The sequence below is a fragment of the Paroedura picta genome, chromosome 3, assembly GCF_049243985.1.
Source record: "Paroedura picta isolate Pp20150507F chromosome 3, Ppicta_v3.0, whole genome shotgun sequence".
Taxonomy (NCBI): Eukaryota; Metazoa; Chordata; class Lepidosauria; order Squamata; family Gekkonidae; genus Paroedura; species Paroedura picta.
Window position 1 is genome coordinate 100,062,719 of NC_135371.1, and position 21,822 is coordinate 100,084,540.

At 44.7% G+C, this 21,822-nt stretch overlaps 1 protein-coding gene across 2 annotated transcripts in view; it reads right to left on the reverse strand.

Moving 5' to 3' along the window:
* The window catches only part of PPP2R2B (protein phosphatase 2 regulatory subunit Bbeta), a 437,083-nt gene extending 415,579 nt beyond the window's left edge, over window positions 1-21,504 (reverse strand). The window contains exons 1-2 of one of the 2 annotated variants that reach the window (XM_077326994.1): window positions 21,457-21,504; window positions 21,234-21,311 (exon numbers count right to left, since the gene is read on the reverse strand). In XM_077326994.1, the coding sequence (XP_077183109.1) occupies window positions 21,234-21,311; window positions 21,457-21,466 (88 nt within the window). In that variant the 5' untranslated portion in view covers window positions 21,467-21,504. Of the gene's footprint in view, window positions 1-12,848; window positions 13,158-21,233; window positions 21,312-21,456 lie in introns of those variants that run through there. The other variant, XM_077326995.1, reaches the window with a different exon arrangement.
* Window positions 21,505-21,822: the final 318 nt, after the last annotated feature.

Consider the following 21,822-nt stretch of genomic DNA (forward strand, 5'->3'; position numbering starts at 1 on the left):
TGTCATAAGAAGGAAAGGAGCTTCCTCTTGTGTTTCTGCACCAGCTTCAAGGAAGGCTGCAGAGGTGCTCAGCTTGAAGCCTGGAAGTGGCACATGCATGGATCACAGTACACATCTTTTAGTGACTCCATCACTAGCTCCAGGGTAAGGTGCCATGTTTCTGCAGCCCATCTTGGACCTGGACGGCCATGGCACAGGTCCCAGAGGCAACAACTGGTGCAAGCCATGTCAGTCACCAATGTCTACATGCTGCTTTCAGCCAATTTGGCTTCCCAAAGCAACCACTTTTCTTTCCAACTAGCCTTAATATAAGGAAACCAACAAAAAGTTAGCTGCCAAGCATACAACTAAAGCTGAGAGTGGGTGGGTGGGTGGGTAGGTGGATAAGCCAAATCTAAACAGCCCTAGTTGCAGCCGCTTTTATCTGGAAGAGGAAGACTTGAGTGAAGCCTCAGGTTTCCAGGTACACCTAAAGCCTTGACCCATCTCCCAGCCAACCCAGGCCCCAACTAGCCTAGCTGGGCTATAGCTGTGGGTTAACATCTGCAGCTCCCTTGCCGGAAGGAAAAGCCCTTTCTTTCCCTCATGGCAGGAAACCTCAGATAAGTCCAGGACCAATGTTACCCTCTCTAATGACTCATCTTCCTAACAGCCTGGGGCTGTGACCATCAGGCTAAGACTCAATAAACAGGAGCTATTTGGCTGTTGCCTCTTGGCACACCGAAGCCCTAAATACTTGTAGAACAGGAAGAGAACCAAGTCAGCTTGCTGTTATTCAGCTGCTGTTATGGTTACTCAGCTGCTACCAACAGGCTCTTGCCATTGTTCTCCCTTTCCTCTTAGCTCATACTCATTTGGACTTTACATAACAGCATCACAAATTTGTACTTTATATTTGATGGCCTTTCTGCCCCTCCATTTTCAAAGCATCTTTTTTTGTCAACACACTTTATAGTTTGAGGACATCAAGTGTCTGAGTAGGACCCGTCAAATGAGAAAAACAAACAAACCCAATATGGCAGTTTTCCATGATTTTCTGCCTTAAACGTTTAGAATGTTTGAGCTAAGTTCAAGCCTGAAAGAAGTAGTAGTCGTAGTAGTCGTAGTAGTCATAGTAGTAGTCGTAGTACTAATGCCAAGAAGCTTTAAATAATTGTTCTTGGAAACTCCTTCAAAGATAGTTTAATGAAAACTGAAACAGACCCCAGAGCCTGACAGTTACAAGAATGACCAAACCAAAGAATCAAAACATGCACAGTCATTATGAATTATTTTTGCCATTTTACTTCTCAAGAACAAGGTAGTACTGCCACAGATTAATAATACTACTAGGCACAATATCTCAAGGTAAGCTGTTTTATGACCCAGTTATTTTGATCAGACAGTTATGCAAGCATTTAAATCTCTCTCCTGGAAAGTCAATGGTACTTAAAAGTACTTTGTTTGTGCTGGAAAATGCCCAGTGGTAATGGATTATGATATGCTCAAGGAAAGAAACACTGTCCTAAGGGTCTTACAGTCATTACACACTGATGTAAGTTTGTATAATAGCTTTTATAGGAATGACAAGTAGCTTAGCAGCAATTACCAGTTGCTTCCCCCCCCCCCCATCCCCAAAAGCGCAATGCCATTTCTTCTTTTCTTGGCTCTTTATACTAGATTACACACTTTGTTTTCAACCTGCATTGATATAAGAAGACATTTCCTGCTTCAGTGGATGCTGGCCTGTCTTTCCATCTTGTCTTTTCTTTCTAGTTTTTTACTATCTGACAGAGCCACTGGGCCAGTGTGGTGTAGCGGTTAAGAATGGTGGCCTCTAATCTCTAAACCTGGGCTTAATTCCCCACTCCTCCATATGAATCCAGTTGCATGACCATGGGCTAGAGACTTCTTTGGCTAGTGAAAAGCAGAGTATATAAACTAACTCTTCTTTTTCTTTGTTTTGAACTTCCTTTTGGTGTGCTCTGTGGTTGATGCTATGCCATTTCATTCAGTCACTTAAAAATCTGAACAATCTTAGTGATATAGTATACCATACAGATTTGTAACTATCCTATCATGTTGTTCATTTCTTTTCTGGCTCTCATCCTAGGCCTTAGGATTCTTCATAGCTCTGTATTTGGACACCCACAGTGGCAAAAGAATTTTAGAGCACTACTGTATTATTTCAAATGTCTCATTGGACATACTAAATTGAAACTCTACAACTGCTGGGCTTTCCACCAGCTTGGCTTGCAGGGCAATTCCTGGCTCCTTCTCTTCTACCTGGCTCTTGTGCAGCAGCTCACTCTTGGGGTACCCAGCTTGGGGTTGGGGGGTACCTAGCTGCTTAGCTGCTGGGGCTTGGGGCACGCTCAAGTCTGGGCCCAGTCACCTGATTGAGGCTGCAGCAGCAGCAGTTTCAGCACGATGACTTGGGGGACACTGGGGGCCATTTCGCACGGCTTCAAAATAGCACAATGGTTGCTAATTGAAAACGCTACTAATTTGCCTTAACGCACGACGTCGCAGACAATCTGCAACACTCCTGAAACCAATCAGCAAAAAGCGCTTCGTTGTAGCGCTTTCAGGGGAATCCAGAAAAGTGGATTCACCCTCCGGATAGCGATACACTCCTGCAACCAATCTGCAACACTAGCGCTAAAGACCTGTGCGTTACCATTGTTGCGGGTTCTTCAAAGTCCCTCCCCCTGGCTCTCTCCTCCGATCTTCCGGCGAAGCGATCGCCATTTTTTTTCCCCCGAGCGAGCGGGGATAAACGCACCAGCGAGCCTCTTTCTGTTTAGAGGCTTCCCTGGCTTCAGTCCTTCACCTTTAGTCACTAAGCACAAACCACATAAAAGCCCGTTTGCTGAAATAAAGTCCCTTTATTTTTTACACATTAATTCAGCCGAAAATTGGGCCCGTGAGAGGGGGGGGGATTTTTTTTTTATCACTCGAGGCAGCGTGCCAACGATCATACAATCAAACGACAGCTCACATTAGGCAGCTGGATGGGTCTCTCCGTTGCAACGAATCTACCTAGATTCGTTGCTATGGGTCTGTTTTTTTTTAAAAAAAAACCTTTCTTAAAGGGAAAGGGGCTGTTTGGGAGCATGCTAACGGCTGCCCATTGGCTGCTTGACGGCCAGGGGCGGGACGAGCTTGGCAATAGCGCTTCCTTTCTAGCGATTTCTGCCGAGACCGGAAGCCTGTGGGAAACGCTAAAAAACGCAACTGATTCCACTACAAAGGCAGGTATGCATAACGACGAATTCCACTATTTTAAATGGCGATTTTTCATTCCGCAAACAATTTGCAACAAAGATCCCCGTGCGAAAAGGCCCTGTATGTATCCACCTAGCCTGAGCCATGATCACTTCAATGATGCAGCTTTCATAGTCGCCCAAGTTAGCTGTGTGTCTTGTTAGGCTTGGGCCGTAGAAACTTTAGTGCAGTGGCTTGGGATACACAGAATCCAGGGCCAGCTCAACACATGACTGCTTAAGGGTGTACCCAAGCATTGAAGATGGGATGGGTCACCCAGCTGGCTTAGGATGCTGAAACCCTTGGGCTAACCCTGGTTAAAACAAGATGGAAACAGAAGAGTCAAAATAGTAGTTGAAATAGGGCATGTTCCAGTAATAATTAAACATTTATACACAGTACTGGTGTCAGTGGAAGTCATAAGCACATGATTAACTTTCCTACTGACGTCAAAAGAATTTAAGTATCTTAACTGTAGCTAGATTATTCCTCTAGTTAGCTAGCAAATAGTTACTTATCAGATCTATATCTAGCCCTTGCTTCAAGTTGCTGAGAGAAATATTTTAATTTTATTTTTATTGTTCTATGCAGGTTAGACATTGACAAGCCATAAGCCATCTGATGAGCTTCATAATGAGCAATTATTTGAACACTGGCATCTTTCTTTCCAAGTTCAACCCACAATATCATCCCACAATGTCTCACCCATTCAATAAATTACTTTTGGGAGATAGTTATTTCTTTAAAATATTTATATATCACTTTTTCTGACAGTATTCAGATAGCATCAATCAGGTCTCTGCCAGTGGCAGTCTCATTGGATTCTGAGGAAGAAGCAGTGTGTTCTGCCAGAACCAGCTCCAAAGACACAGGCACCACCAGAAGACTCAAAACTGGCCAAACCAGATATAAGCATTCAGCCTCTGGACACCTGGCTGGAGACAGAAGCACCAGCTTATTTTCCATGTTGGTCTCTCAAGCCCAGAGAACAATGGTGTAGCATGCAATGCTTTGTTTTACTGGAGAAATACCAGTTGGCCAGATTAGCTGAGAATCAAGCTTAAAACTGGAGTGGAGGCACAAGATCTCTGTGCTGGCAACATCATTTATTACTGAGCCTGCACTTCCCTTCCCTTATACCTTGCCTTGTTCAGATTCTGTGTGCCCTACTGACCTTCAACTAGTGACCTGGATTATGGACCCTCTTCTGCCCTTGTCTGATTTGACTATTTGTGTGAGTGACTGTTTTGGCTTTGACCTTGAGATTGTGCTACAACTACACATGTTCTCCTCCTTTGAAACTATCTGCCTGGCAGTATTTCACTCCTGGGCCATATCTGGAAACTTGACAGATAAATATACTGTTCATTGTCTATTTATCCAGAATAAATAGAGACCCAGCTTGGTGTAGTGGTTAGGAGTGCGGACTTCTAATCTTGTGAGTCGGGTTTGATTCCGCACTCCCCCACATGCTTCCAGCTGGGTGACCTTGAGCTCGCCACAGCACTGATAAAGCTGTTCTGACCGAGCAGTAACATCAGGGCTCTCTCAGCCTCATCTACCTCACAGGTTGTCTGTAGTGGGGAAAGGAAAGACGATTGTAAGCCACTTTGAGTCTCCTTCAGGTAGAGAAAAGCACCATATAAGAACCAATTCTTCTTCTTCTTCTTCTTCTTCTTCTTCTTCTTCTTCTTCTCCTCCTTCTCCTTCTCCTCCTCCTCCTCCTCTTCTTCTTCTTCTTCTTCTTCTTCTTCTTCTTCTTCTTCTTCTTCTTCTTCTTCTTCTTCTTCTTCTTCTTCTTCTTCTTCTTCTTCTTCTTCTTCTTCTTCTTCTTCTTCTTCTTCGTGCTATGCCTGGCCCATGCCAACTTCTTTGCTTTACCAGTCCTGGAGCTGGATTAGCCTTTCCCTAGACCCCCTGAGGCAGTCCTCCCTCACTGCCTTACACTGCTGAGAGTTTCCCAGGGCTCTTATATGTTTCCCTCTGATATGTAAACAAGTCTGTCCAGAGGCCTAACATCTGCAAGTACAATGGACATTCTGCCCTGTAGTTTCCTTGAGTATGGATCTGGAATTTGCCCAAATTGGGCCCTACTGAATTACTGTGTTTTCCTGAGTTACTGCTTGGTTTGTGTATTTTACCATGTGTTTGAACTGCCTGGCTTTGAAGAGAAGAAGAAGAGTTTGTTCTTATATGCCACTTTTTTCTGCCCAAAGGAGGGTCAAAGCGGCTTACAGTCGCCTTCCCTTTCCTCTCCCCACAACAGACACCCTGTGAGGTCGGTGAGGCTGAGAGAGCCCTGATATCACTGCTCAGTCAGAACAGTTTTATCAGTGTCATGGCGAGCCCAACGTCACCCAGCTGGCCACATGTGGGGGAGCGCAGAATCAAACCCAGGGTGCCAGATTAGAAGACCACACTCCTAACCACTACACCAAACTGGTGTATAAATTGGTGTGTAAATTGGGTAATAGTCATGTTGAATGCTACAGTCCATCTGTACTTTGAAGGGGCTAGCTGTAAGTTGTAAACAAAGCCCCCGGAGTTTCAAGTGTCTTTGTTCATTTGCTCAGGAATGGGAGGCCTCACTGAGGCGTTGTACTTAAGAGCTTTGTTTGACAACAAATCTGCAATCCTAGCCTGGAGTTGCCAGCCTGGAGATAACCACTAAACATTTCAATTTTCATCCATTTCCTCTGGCACTTGAATAGGGGTTCATAGAATGTATTCCTGCTGTTAAGAAGTTGTTATTCCTTTTATTGCTGCTTAAATAAGTTTTCTGTCAATGCTCATGCACAGGGACATCTGTGCCTGCTTGCTTTGAATAAGATAGTGTTTGATCTGAAAGAAGTGCCATGGTTCCCAGGGTTGGTTTGTCTTAAGAACCACTGTTTAACAAGTGTCCGTATGCTTTGATATAAATCACAGTTATTTGCATAATTGGCACAAACTGGAAAGTCACACCTTAGTACAGTCACATTGTCCCCAATAAAATAAATTAAAAAGAAGAAGGGATTGTAAGGAATGTGGATATAATAGTTGGATGAGGTTAGCAAGTATAATGAGATTAAAAAAATCTATGTCCTTGTTGAGTCCAGGGTACGCCATTGTTTTGAATAGGACAATGTTACTGTAATGTGATGTTAGTAATATGTAATGTAATTTTGGACTCCAGGGAATGGTAGAGGACAGGAAGGCCTGGAGTATCATTGTCCATGGGGTCGCAATGGGTCAGACATGACTTCACAACTAACAACAACAACAATGTAATTTTGAATTTAAATCTCAAGTCTCAAGGCAAGATACTTGCCAGCACAGCTTGTCACTTGGTGGAGATGGATGGGGCCAGCAACAACTGGGAAAATATCTGACATTAATTACTAACATGAACAGTTTTATTTCTCCAATATTTTTTGTGAACTACAACTGAAAAATTATATGGCATCATATGGATTAATTTGGATATTATGATACAGCTTACTAATTTGCTACAATTTGCTTTTGCCTTATATCTCCACAGTTATGATGGTTGTTCATTTAGTCATAGGAAGAGTGCATGCACTCGAAAGCTCATGCCTTGACTAAATCTTTGCTGGTCTTAAAGGTGCCACTGGACTCTATTTTTGTTTTACAATGGAACAAATTCAGATATGAATTACATTCTGGATATAAAGTAAACAAAAATAAGATTATGCTACTGGTTCGCAATGGCGAAGCTCTGCTCTTGTGACTCCTGTGTTTTGACTCTCTTCTTGGCTTACAACCCTGGCTTGGCTTGAGTCTGCTCCCCTTTCCACTTACTGTGAACTCTGTTTCCTTTGGCTCCAACATCCTGGACTGGACTCTGCTTAGATCTCTTTCTAAGAACAACCGTCAAGCCACGTGGTTGCAATCCGCTAGGGCAGCACACCTAGTTTCTTTAAATGAAACCAAATCCAGTGTGCCGGATGAATTGCATCGAAGGGTACTAAATGAACTTGCAGATGTAATTTCTGAGCCTGTCCATTATTTTTTACTATTCTTGGAGAACAGATGAAGTGCAAGAAGATTGGAGGCAGGGCAATGTTGTCCCCATCTTCAAGAAGGGGAAAAAGGAGGATCCGCGTAACTATTGACTTGTCAGCTTGATGTCTATAGATGGCAAAATTTTAGAACAAATAATCAAGCAGTCCTTAAGCAGCTAGAGTGGATGGCTGAAATTGCTAAGAATCAGCATGGCTTTCTCAAGAACAAGTCATGTCAGACTAACCTTATCTCTTTTTTTGAGAAAGTTAATGTCTTGCTAGGTCTGGGGAATGTTGTGGTCATAGTTTATCTTGATTTCAATAAGACTTTTGAGAAGGTTCCACATGATATTCTTATTGACAAGTTGGTAAAATGTGGTATGGATCCTATGACTGTTAGGTGAATCGAGAACTGGTTGACAGATTGCACCCAAAGGGTGCTTGTAAATGGTTCGTAATTTTCTTTGAGAGGACTGGAGTGCCTTTGGTATCTCTCTTGTGCCCTGTGTTGTTCAATATATGAAGGAATAGAGGCGGTAATTGTTAAATTTGCAAATGACACCAAACTGGGAAGGGTAGCAAATAAATTAAAAGACAGAATAGAATACAGGATGATGACAGGCTAGAAAACTGGTCTAAAATGAATGAAATTAATGTCAATTGGTATAAATTTAAAGTTCATATATATATACAAGCCGAAGAGCCTGCTGCAGACTTCTATACAATGGGCGCTAGCGGCGGCATTGTTTCTGGGGGGGGGGGCAGGCAGAGGAAGGTAGGGGCTGAAAGGGGTAGCACAGAACAGGCTGCTGCACCGTCACTTACCTGTCTGCCTGAAATCAGGAACGGGTCCAGAGCAAGTGGCTGTGGGCGGTGGAAGGCTGACATGCACTGCGGGCAGCACGGGCTCTTACGGTCTTGTGGGCCCTCTGGGGCTGTGATCGGGGCTCAAGCCGCAGCCCCAGGGGCTGGGAGTGGATCTTCCTGGTGGGCACGGGTGGGAACCAGCGTGGACAGCAGGGGGCATCTCCCCCTCCTCATAGCTGTCACCAGGGCATCCAGGCGGCCACGTGAGGAGCTGCAGCTGCCGCCACCTCTTTGCAGCCTCCTCCTGAGGGTCACCAGCGCGACCGTCTGGCATCATCATGGTGGCTAGGGCGAGGGCAAGGTAGGTGGGTATGTTGTTATGCGGTGGGTGAGAGTGGCTGCCTGGTAGAGGCTGGGGGCCAGCTCGGCTGCTGGCGTGTGCATTAGGCCAGTGGGTAAAGGAGGACAAGGGAGGAGCAGGGCCATCGGTGAGCAGGCAGTGTGTGCAAGCGAGACTGGACATGCACCTTGCAGCCAGCTCCTGAAGGTGGTTGCTCCAGGGGTCGGCCCAATCCAGTTGTGCTGGGACTGACCCATGAGAGCGGAAGCGCAGTCCGGACACCAGATGTGTCTGGACTGCGGGCCATCCAAAGGGGCTTTGCACAAATATTAATCTGAACAATATATATGAATTTTGGGGGCTGATTTATTCTTTGTACTTGCTCCGTATCTTTAAAAGATTGTTTCTCCATATTTGATAACATCCTGTATCCCTCTGGTTTCCACTTGGCTATAATAGACTATGCAGATTTTGGACAGAACTCATCTCTTCAAATTTCACACTTCCCGGGTCTTTGATCCAATCCATTATCCATGTTAAAGCTGCTGCATAATAATTTAATTTAATATTAGGGACTTCCATTCCTCCTCTCTTCTTATCATCTTATAATATTTTAAATGCAACTCTTCCAGACAAATGTATTAATATGGCTTCGCCAGTTCTTTAAGGTTTTTTATTTCAGATCCATTGGTAGTGTTTGAAATAAAAAAAAGAGTCATGGGGCTGCTCATTTATTTTAATTATTTCCATTCTCATCGATCAGGAAAAAATTCGTTTTGTTGAGTAAACAAGGACTTTAAGGATTTTTTCCCAGGTACCATCATAGCTATTTTGCACCAGGTTGTTCAAGTCTATATATACTCCCAGATATTTAACTTTATTAGAATTAACTTCACAGCCTAAGATATTTCCAATGTCAATCACTTTTTTGGCTTGCCCATGTTACATAATCTTGGTCGTCTTTGTATTTATTTTGCAGCCAGATACAATGTTGAAATTACTTAAACAGTTCATTAGTCTAGGGATGGATAATTTAGGTTTGGTCATCATAATGACTACATCATCAGCATAGCTTCTGATTTTATACTTCTAATTACAGGCCAAAAATGCCTGGATCTAATCTTATTTCTGTAGCCAATACTTCCAAAACCAAATTGAATAACAGTGGCAAGATGGTGCATCCTGTGCTATGTCTATCTTTTCTTGAGATACCATCCCATCAACCAACATTTTTGCTTCTTGTAATGTATAGATCCTTTGTATCCATCTTAGAAAGTTATTCCCACATTTCATCTGAAACAAACCTTGTTTGTTTCATCACATTTCATCTGCAACAAACCATCTCAAAAAAGGCCTAATAAACATTGTCAAATGCTTTCTCCTCATCGCCTCCCCCCAGAAAACAAACAAACGAACAAACAAAGCTGTGTCTATCTTTGTCCTTTTGGAAAAATCCATTGCATTCAGCACTAGTCTCACATTGTCCCTCATAAATCTATTGAGGGACTTGGGAATGTTCAGCCTGAAGAAAAGGAGGTTGAGAAGGGAGGATAGCCCTCTTTAAGTATTTGAAAGGTTGTCACTTGGAGGAGGGCAGGATGCTGTTCCTGTTGGCTGCAGAGAAGAGGACATGCAGTAATGAGTTTAAACTACAAGTACAATGATATAGGCTAGATATCAGGAAAAAGTTTTTCACAGTCAGAGTAGTTCAGCAGTGGAATAGGCTGCCTAAGGAGGTGGTGAACTCCCCCTCAATGACAGTCTTCAAACAAAGGTTGGATACACACGTTTCTTGGATGCTTTAGGATGCTTTGGGCTGATCGTGCGTTGAGCAGGGGGTTGGACTAGATGGCCTGTGTGTCCCCTTCCATGTTTCTATGATTCTATGATTATAGACTGGCATGTAGCCAGTCTGATCATTTGGCATGAAGCCAGTCTGAAAGTGCTCAGGGTGGTGGATGTGCTGGTGGGGATAGGCTCGCCCTCTTTCCACCCACCCTTGCGGCGCCACCAAGGCCATAGCTGGAGCTGCATGAAGTGAGCACTAATGGGGTGCTCCCTCCCTCCTCCAAGCAGACTACCATGGGGCTCACAATCCCAAGCTCTGCACCCTCCCTCCAGCTCCCACTCACCAGCTGGCACTTCTTCCACATGGAAGACGCTGGAGGGGAATGTGGCCTGGGGTGAGATACCCTTCCTGATTGGCCATTCATTGGTTGGCCTGCCAACTAGGGATGGGACAGTGTACCTGACCGATTGGCAATGAGTGCTAACTCCTCCCAGAACCCTTTTACCATTTTATTTATATGGAAAGATAATGGAGGCAAAGAATGGATGGTTTCAGTTTTTGTAGAAGGCCAGAAATAACAATGTATTTGGCTCAATGTACTAATATTTAACCCCTTTGAAGGGTTGTGGTGGATGGTCTTAGGAGTACACAGGAGTAAGTACAGTAGATTTTACGTGATGTTATATTCTGGCTTTGGCAAGTGCTACGAGGGTGGAGTGGCTGTCTGAGGGGGAGCATAAATCCTCAGTTATTTTCTGCTTTCTTTGTTTCATGTGGATCTTCTGTTATTTATTAATATACTATTGTGGACAGTGGTGATGGAACAGTTGTTGTGGCAAGCAAAGGCATTATGAAGTCAAACTTAGCATGATATGAGCTCAGACTCCTTTAAACTGTAGGCACACCCAGCCTCATCACCACTGTAACTTCTCCATCTTTTCATTGCCTTCAGTATATCTTGGCTGAAGAAGTGGCATGGGGTAAAGGCGACGGATAGTGAGACTCAAGACAGAAAGAAAACAGAGAAAGGGGAGGAATTTAAAAGTTGGAAAAGACAGGAAAGGACGGAATGTGAGTTAGGTAACCAAAGGAGAAAGGAACTTGAAAAGGGTGGGGAAAGGATCAGGAAGCAAGGCAGTAATCTGTAATAAACAAATTGGCAGGGATCACTGGATAAGAATACCAGAAGGCCCAGTAACCTAGCTCTAGTATGGAGGGGAATTCATCAGGAGACAAAGTAAGGTCACTGCTTACCACTTACTCCCTTTTCCTAATCATAAATTGCTTAAAAATAGTTGCAGGTTTGAAAGCTGCAGATCAAAAGAACTTACTACCAAACTATTATTCCAGTTTTACTACAGCTGCTTTAACATTCAGCTAGCACAAGTCACACTAGATGATGTGCTTTGCCTTATGTTAAAGATGCAAATAGGTTTTGACAGTATGAATCACAGAAATACTTAAGCACTTGTTTGAAGTTTCCAGAGGGTTGAATTCCAGTGTGTTACGCAGAATAAACAAAACTTTGCATTTAGAGCAATATATTGGTATAAATGCACACACCATAATTGTAAGAGTTTAGCCCTTAGATTTTTCTTACAAGCATCTCCTACAATGGTTGTCAAAAATGTGTGTAGTGATAAATGACCTGCCCATTTCTATTGCATATAACAGGAATACTATTTCTTGAACATCATATTTGTGTATTTAATAAAACTGACATTTATGTTATACAGTGCATCACACTACAAAAATTACAGGTAGAAAAGTTTCTTCAAAAACAAGAGAAGTAAACAAGATTTCCTCAGTCTCTAAAATCTTGATCACACAGTTTTGCCTGTCCTAAACCCCCATTCAAATGCAGCATTTGTGACTCCAGAGGCCTGATTTATACATGCAGGTGGAAATGGAAATAAGGTGGCTGACTGCTGATGTGATAGAATGAACTGTACACATGCAAGGTCACAGAGGCTCACATTGTGGGATGTTTCTGTTCAAAGCTTCCTGAAAATAGAAAATGAGCTCTTCAAGCAAACAGAAAGGTATAGAAGGTTTTTCCTTGTTGTGCTACTTTTCTATTTGCAGGGAGTTTGTGTGAAGGAAAATTCAGCCAGCATCCATCCTCCAAATTCTTGTGGTGCATTGCATTCTGCCAGCTCAGAATTCTACAGATAAATGACACACATAAATGACTGAAACAGTGAAAACAACCCAGTGCTTACTCTTTTTTTAATGGAATGAATGCATGCTGATATATGAATGAAATAAACTGTGCCAGCTGTAGTGCATATCCTTACATCAGTTCTAGTCACTTTGCCCTCCCCAATGCTGATTTTTTAAGCACAATAGCACAACTTTATAGAAACTGCCTAGCTCCTTGAAGTGTTCCCAAGACCTTTCTGCTCCCTTAAGATTTTTGCAGCCTCTATCTTCATAAATGACTGACTCTCCACAAGGCTACACGGATTCCTGAAGTCACAAGACAAGCTTTCGCCAGCACCATGGTCACGCACTGGCGGCAAACGGCAATGTCAGCAGAGACTGGGAGGGGTAGGGGGGATTAGCCATTTTCTCCTCCCACTTTCCATTTTCCCCTCCCTCTACTCTGAACTGTACCTTGCGTACCACCCATCCTCCTGCCCCACTCCTCTCTGAGCTGTACCTTCGGTGTGGCAGCTGGAGGACAGGATGGTGTTCGGAGGTCTGAAGAGGTAAGGCAGGTAGCGAGAAAAGCATTTCATCTTCCAACCGCAAATTAAAAAATAAAGGATAAACTGTCTCGTCTCTCCATGAGGAGTCCTCGGGCTTGCAAAGCAGGCTACATCGTGGCTGCATTCCAGAGCCCCTCCAGGAGCTGCAGAGCTGGGAGCTCTAAGTCACCTCTGTCGCCGGACCCCATTTTGCCATCAGCGCCAGTGACAACAGCCACACATTTCTGCAAGCATCGAGCGCCCAACTCCGAAGCCCCCAAGCAAGCGGGGCGAGGCTCCTCATTGGCTGAAGCTCATCAGAACACGATTTGCTGACTAAGTCCCTCCCGCCTGTAAACACACACACACAGACACGCACAGAGGGAACGAGACGGCGCGGCCGTCGCCTCGCCCCGTTCCGGCCTCTTGGGGGGCGGCGGTCGGACTGCGAGGGGCGCGGGGCTGCATTCCCAAACGAGGCGAAGCCTGATCGAATGAGAAGGGCGTTTTCCCCGCTGCAGAAACGGGCAAAATCTGCCACCGTGTTACCTCTAGAAGGTGGCAGGCGGGCTCTGACCTTCTTATGGCCCTGTTTTCTAGTACCTTTCCTTGTGGGGTATTTTTTGGATCTGTAAAGCAATAGATATTCCCTCTAACTGCTGAAATTTTAAAGAGTGCTCTAGCGTTGGTTGTTAATACCTGTAGTTAACTGGGAATGGGGGGGGGGGATGCAGAGTTTGGAGAAAGAAAGGTGCTGTTAAAGATGTACTATAGGGCAGTGGTTTGCTACCTTTTTGGGATGCTGACCCACCTATTCAAATTTAATTTGGACAGAGACCCATCCAGAGCTGGACCAAGGTTTTTGGGGACCCTGGTCAAATTATGTCTCCCTTGCTGGTGTGAGGATTGCCCCCTGTAGACACTAACAAGACTTGTGATTGTAGAAATCAGGCTCTTTATTAGGCAGCATTGAAGTGGCATCAAACACAGGCTTTGCTTGAACTGAGAAGGGGATCTCAGTTCAGGTACTATATTGCTTTTGGATTGTCAACCCTCACTCCCCTCACAAGATAATGCTTTGCCCTGAGTTGCAGAGGGTCAGCAAGGCAACAGTGGGGGCTGGTTACTCAGCCAGAGGAGGTGGGGATGGCCCAGGTGCCTGGCTGGCTCAAGGGGACATGATTTACAAAAGTGTGGAATGTAGGGGGCCCAGCAGAGGGGCTGGGAAACTGCCTAGGGGAAATGAAGGACCTGTGAGATTCCCAAGACTGATTTACTTTAAACAAAAGGAGTTACCATGGCCACATTGTATCCATCATATAGGCAAGGAATCAAATCACATCAAACATGGCAAACACCAGAAAGGACAGCTGGAAGTTGTTAGGAGGAGACTGGATGAGCATCTGTCAGGAGAATGTGTTTTTTAAGTCCCCGAGAAGGTGGGAGCCTGAACTAAATGATTATCTCTGGTTTCTCCCAGTTCCGTGTGATTCTAGTTCTGACCGTGGTGCCAATCTTGTCCATTTTCTACAGTGTCTGATGAGATATTTTTTTTGAGAAACCATCAAACTTCACACAAAGGTTGCAGCTGCCCCCATTATCAACCCAAGCTGGAGGCACAGGGAGGGGGGTGTTGAGATACATCAAGATGTCAGTGAAGAGATTGGTGGCCAGGAACTCCATGCAGTACATCTCCCACAGTAGATAGAGGTCAGCAAGGCATTTCAGGGGGCTGGTGAAGAGGTTGGACTGCTGAAGGAGTAGGCACCAAAGCCTACTCCTGCTGAACCTCTGGTTTTGCATGGCATGCTGAACTGCTCTTAATTACCCTCCAGCCCTCCCCCCTCTTTTAGCTATGATTATCTTGATGCCCCCCCCCCAACTAAGGAAGGGAAGATGAGAATGTGAGGAACTGGTGAGGAGGAATGAAAGATGGAAAGGGCAGGAACCGATGTTAGGGAGGACTGGCCTGCAAGGATATTTCAGAATCTTTGCAACCCACTTTTAGGTCCTCACTCATAATCTGGGAAACACTGCTATAGAGTTATTCTACCCATCCACTCTGAAACTTAGGTAGTAAATCTTTGTGTTATAAGAGTAGAAATAATATTTAGCCTCTGTACTACTCAACATGCTTCATGTACTGTATCATAGTAACCTCTGCAACAGTCATGTAAGGTAGTCCAGTATTTTATTTCTGTAAAATAATATAGATAGGGTTCCAAAGTCCTGCCTCCTTTTTAAAGTCCAATTCTGTTGTTTGCTGCTGCTGCTATGATTTTCTTGAAGCAAGCAGTAGAGGTCTTTTGCTATGTAAATAACTTGTGTTTTATATCTGTGTTTTAATGTGGAGGTTTATATGTCTGTTGCCGTGAGTTAAAATGTAGGCCTCTAGAGTTAGGCTCTTCCCGGGGCCGGGAGAAGGCGGCGAGTCTCGGCCGGGTGGGTCGGCCTTCTCCCGGCCCCGGGAAGAGCCTCGCCGCGGTGAGGCTCTTCCTGGGGCCGGGAGAAGTCAGCGAGTCTCACCCGGGTGGGTGGCGTGTCTCCCTTCCCCTTCCCTTTCTCCCCTTTCAAAGCCCATTTTTATAAATGGGCTTTGAAACTAGTCAGTAACATAAATAAAATGGGACAGGGGTTCTGGGAGGAGTTGGTACTCATTGGATACCTGATTAGCTGTCCATCCAAAGAATGGCTGATCAGGTAGGCTGTGATCCCACCTCTGGCTGCATTCCCTCCAACTTTTTCCATATGGAAGAAGTGTCAGCCAACTCTACTGCACTGATGGCAAAAGGTAAGCCAGCCAGTGAGCACGAGCTGGGCGGACCATGGTCAGGGGGAGGGCAGTCACCCAGTCAGTGACTGGGGTTAGGAGGGATGGGGGTCAGCCCTGGTCTTGCCACCACATGGGGGGCTGGGACCACTGTAACCCAAGGCGTCACCTCTTGCCATGAGGTCAGGCAGCCAACAGGGGAAAGCTGGGAGGGAGGGGAAGCAAGACCCAGCCTTGGTGCCATTGGGGAAGGCCACCATAGGGAGGAGGGCCTGAGAGGGAGGGGGACACCACCTTGTGAGGCCTTGCTGCCACTTCCCAAACATAGCCTGCATCCGCCTGCAACCTTCACGCTTGGGCAGCTGCGTGGGCCAGCCCAGACCTTGCTTCCTGCCGTGTGGGCAGGGTGCCAGTGGGCAGTCAGGAGAGGGGAAACAAGCCCCAGCCTTGGTGCCAGGAGGGGGAGTTGAGAATGCCCTGTCTGCGCTTTCCCCCCAACATCAAGCCGCTCCAATGTGGACTTGCAAGGCCTTGGCAGAGCCTGCCCAGGTCAGGGGGGGAGAGAGGAAGAAAGCCCCACTGGTGCTTCCCCCCGGCCATGGTGACTTTGCAAGGCCTCACCAAAGCTGGCCTGGGTTGACGGGGGTGGGATCTTGAGCCTATTTTATTTTTTTATGCAACTGACTTTTTTGCTAGCCTGTAACTATAATAAAAGGCTTAATGAACCTTTTGAGCCTCACAATTTAAGGGCCAATGAAAGTTCCTAGCTGTGTCATCATGAGTGGCCAGCTGCTCAATAGCCGATCACCCAATCAGGCTGTGTCTCCCTCCCCTAACCATAGTGTCCAACAACTTCACTCACTTTGCCTCAGACCGCTGACTGTGCTGGTGGGTGCCTGGTGAGTGAGCTGCCAGGGTTGCATGGGGGCCCTTCAGGTTGGCCTTCTCTAATCTATTCTCCTCTCTCAGGGCTCTCCTGCCTCAGTTCTGCAAGCACAAACTAGGTCTGAGGGGCCATTAGGGATTCAAAGCTGTTCTAACAAATATGTCAGCAAGTTTTGTGAATACGTTGGCAAATATTCCCTGCACTTTTCCTTATAAAATACAGACTTTTCATAATCCCCACTCTCTGTACGTCACGTATTCTTGATCTTACTGGGTTCTAATTCTTTCATGTCTCCTACAAAAAACGTCTGCCCAGCAAAGAACTGTCCAAAGCAGTGGTCCCCAACCTTTTTATCACCGGAGACCACTCAACACCAGGGACCACTCACGGGGCACCACTCAACGCCTTTTACTGAGGCCCGGTGGGGGGGGGGTAGTTTACTCCTCTACTCTCAACCACTGCCCTAACACTCTCTGATCGCTATGGTAATGTTTAAACATCCCTTCAAAATAAGATACAGACACGCCACAACAATGAACATAAGGAACATTTTATTTTCATGGAAATTTTAACTCCTGACAATGACAAATCAATGGGAACCCTGAGCTTGTTTCTCTGCAATGAGATAGTCCCATCTGGGAGTGATGGGAGACAATGACACCCGAAGTGTGTTGTAAAGGGCTGGGGGGGGGGAGAAGGCATCCTTCAGAGCCCACCTCCAATTAGTTAAAGGACCACATGTGGTCCGTAGCCCACAGGTTGGGGATCGCTAGTTCAAAGAATAAAAATCGTCCATCCTCAGTGTCCCCCTAAGACGCTTGAGGGGGCCTTTAAAACTCTGGAAGCTGGTCTCCTCTGACTTCTTGGATCCTCTCCCCCCCCCCTTCAAGAAAACAAAGAAAGAGTCTCCATTTGCCTTCCCCCCTCTTCTGAGCCTCCCTAACCACGTGCAGAACACTTTCCTGGTTCAATGGGGGGGGGGGGGAGGAGAGGAAGACTCGAGTTCAAAGCGATCTGAATTCAACAGGATTGACAATGGAATAAACAAAGTAAGTGCAGACTCTGCCTTAGTGAGGCTCCCTGTAACAGACAACGACCAGAGCCAATGAGAATGTGGGGAAAGGAGAGTCAGCCAGTCGGAGGGAGAGCCCTCTAAGGCCCATGTTTTGTGGGAATTCTGAGAAATCCCTCTGGTTGAGGGTGACTTGAAGATTCTTTGCCAAAGATTTTAATGTTGGACCTCTTTTTGCTGGGACAAAACAGCTGGGGGAAGGAGAAGAGCAACTTTAGTGTTGGTCTTTGAAAGCCATTGTGGGGAACAGTTAAAGGACAGTGGCTTCTAAACTGGAGAGCTGACTTAGATACAGACAGCATGGACAGGTGACCCTGGCACAGTCCGAGTTCTCTCAGGAATCTCTCAGCCACACCTACCTCACAGGGTATCTGTTATGGGGAAGGTGATTGTAAACTGCTTAGAGACACCTGAGGCCTTATGGGTGACTGCGGGCCATTCCCAGTTGCCTCAGAGCTCTCTCAGCTGCACCTCCCTCACGGGTTGTCTCTTGTGGGGAAAGGAAGGAAAAGGTATTTGTAAACTGCTTTAAGACTCCTTTGGGTAGCAAACAATAGGGTACAAGAATCCAGCTCTTTTTTTTAAGGGGCAACAGTGAAAGAAGCATGTGGGCACATTACATTTTATCAACAGGAAAAAAATGGAGACAGAAGGAACAGGGCAGAGTAGACACATATCTGAAGCTCTTGAAAACTCATCTGTAACCATCTGTAGCCACTATGCCACAGTTCCAAAAGGTCGGTCCTTTTCCACACTCAACAAACATTCCAAACCACAATTTCTGGACACCCATCTTTCCACTCCCACAACCTCATTTGCCGCCACACCACCACAACCCCCGACCCAACACACACATTCCACCCTATGCCCTTACAGACTGGACAACCTTCCCCCTTACTCTTTCTACCCCCACTCTTCTAGTACCCATTGTATTCCATGATACAATGGGCTTTTTCCCAAGTAGTATATAAATAGTGCAATCAGACATTGTAAAACTGTGAGTCACTGAGATTATAGAATTCAGTAACAATGTGAATGATTAACTATTTAGGGAAAGCCATATGAAAACAATACAGTAAGTAGATTACAAATTCAAGATGATGCAGAAAAAGCAGGGCAATATTAAACGACATCAATATTGAAGTGTAATAATCAGAAATATAACTTAGATAAATAAAACATTTTGGTAGATCCTGTAGAAAGGCTCCAGCTTTGTTAGAAATAAATATTTATGATTGAATTCTGCTACCCCTGACACTTTTAATAAAGACTGGTTGGCTGCGACTGGATGGCTATTTTTTAAAATGCTGAATTGTTGGTTGATGTGATAGCAAGGTGGTTTTCTGGAAAAAGTTTTTTCAATTGTAAGTTTTTTTTCTTTTGCAAGTTCTTTCAGTGGCCTCAAAGAAATGCTTTTTGGCCTATTCTTTCAGTAACCTTCCACCACTCCCCCATACAGTTACAACCACGTAGCCAGGCAGCTTATTGACTTCAAGGACATATTGTTGTCCCAGAGGGTTGGGCCAGAACCAATGGGTTGAAATTCATTCAAAAGAATTTTTGACTAAACATGCAGAATAAGTTCCTGACAGGTAGAACTAGGGTTGTGCGATTCGGCCACTTTGGCGGCCGTTCCCTCCGGGCACAGCCAGCGCTGCGCCGTGGGGGGGAGGGCGGGGCCGGCAGTGGCGTGACAGCGGGCGCAACCACGTGTCCGCTGTCACGCCGCTGCCGTCACCGCCCTCCCCCCCTGCAACGCGGCGCTGGCTGCGCCCGGAGGGAACGGCCGCTGAAGCGGCCGAATCGCACAACCCTAGTTAGAACGGTTCTTTACTGCGGTGGTCCCCAACCACTGGGCCGCGGCCCGGTGCTGGGCCGTGAAGGCCCTGGCACCGTGCCGAGGATCCCTGACTCCGCAGGGCCGCACCGGGTTGCGCATGCACGTTTGCGCCATGAGTGGCCGCAAACGCGCATGCACGGCACCAGGTGATCGCCCTCCCTGCCGCCGGCGGTCCGCAACCTGAAAAAGGTTGCAGACCACTGCCTCACTGGAACAGGCTTCCTCAGGAGGTGGTGGCTTCTCCTTCTTTGGAAGTTTTTAAGCAAAGGCTAGATAGTCATCTGACAGAAATACTGATTTTATTAATTTAGGCAGATTGTGAGTGGGTGAACAGGATAGTATGTGTCAGTGTTTGTCTCTTGTGGCCCTTCCTTGCACACCCAGGGAATTACAGATTACCACTGTGGGATGGTAAGTGAATTTCCTCCAGGCCAGGCTGGATTCTGGAGATTTTTGGTGGGGGGATCACTGGGGCATGAAACTGGGGTCACTGTGGGTGGGCAGGTAGTTCTGAGTTCCTGCACTGTGCAGAGGGTTGGACTAGATGGAGATCATTTCCAACTCTATGATAAGATTTAAACGCTTTGTTTCCAGTAACCCTTTTATTTATTTATTTATTTATTTATTTTATTTTTCTATATGAGAATGCAGTCAGGCTGAAAGAGAGCTTTAGTAAGTTGTGTATATGCATATAATGGTTTTAATTACAAGCATTCTTTGGATTTTTATAATGAATTAACTTTAGATTAAAAAAATTTATAGGGTGGAATTTTGGCGAATAAATCTTTTAATGGGGCTATATAATGAAAGGTATATTTGGACACATTTTATAAGTGTGGAAGCCTCTTCCTTTATGTGAGTAATCATCACCTTTAATGTATATACATAGATCTATATTAAAAACAACGAGTAGATTTTTATTATACAACAATGTAATATATTTTTATCTATTTCATATGTTTTTTACTACCTTATAGTTCCCATTTCTACATTACACGAGTGTATTTAAATATCAGACCACGAGGAAGACCCCAAGACATGTTGAAACACCTTTGATTTTTTGCATCAGGTAATTTATTCATGTGTCAAAATGTTCTGGATTTGTGCAATAGTGTGAGACTAATGTTGATGTTTTTAAATTTTTAAATGTGTACATGAATGATAATAAATATTTGTATTTTAATATTCAGCATGTTCTTCTGCTCAACCTATAAGGTTGTTTTGTTCCCTCATTTGTTGTTCACAACATTAAATTACATCAATGCTGACCTACAATAATCAGAAATATCACTTAGATAAATAAAACATAATATTTTGGTATATCCTGTAGGAAGGCCTCAGATTCATTAGAAACAATATTTATGATTGAATTCTGCTACGCCTGTCACTTTTAATAATTTCTAGTGACTCTTCTTTCCCAGACTTTCTGACAAGAAATACAATAACATGTATGCAGTGTAACAGAGGCATTAATCTGGTTGTCATCGAGAAACAAACCAATTATTTCCAGTAAAAACAGGTGAAGGATTTCTGCCATAAAGATTAATTCTTTGAGCCATCATTGTGCATAAAAGAAATGAACAGAGAAAGATTCACAGTGCTCATAGAGGTAAGTTAATTGAGTGGCCTCCTCGAGACACACCTGAAAGAGTAAACTCAATCCTGACAACTTTGTTGCAGCATAAATTAGGAACATGTGAAGAACAGAAACAAAGCCATCTTTGATTGGACAATTGCTAATACAACTAGTTCTCTTTGATTTCAAGGGTAAAAGGAACAATAACCTCACCTTCTGTGATCCCTGTGTCAATAACTCCTTTCACTTGACTGAAGCACCATAATACATCTTGTAGGAGGTTCCCAAATCCTGTGGAAAGACACATGTTTCAAAAGAATGAAAGAATAAAATGGACAGGATGTTCAGGATTTGTCATTCTTACAAAATTAGCAAATGTGTATCCACATGTACAATCACTGTTTCTAATTTCAATAGAAGAAAATTGTGTACTTACCTGGAAACATTCTGCAATGCAAAGTGATATCCTAATCTCCTGGGAAAGTGGAAACATTAAGCCTACTTTGTGAATTGCTTCTCTGTCTGTGCTCTGTGAGCCATCTGAGGCTATTTTGAAAGTGGTGCAATTGGAGTCAGCTCCCAATACATCATTGGCAGCAGCCTCCTGGAGTCAGAAGGCCTACAGTCAGATTCTTTATCACAGCTTCTCTTCATCAGAATACTGATACACACATTATCATTTCTCTTCCATTTTCATCAGAGTTTGTTTTTTAAAAGTGCAACAAATGTTACATTCTTCTGTGCTGAATTAACTGTCTTTGTAAAATTAAACCAATGACAGATTTAGAGGACCAGCCTAAAT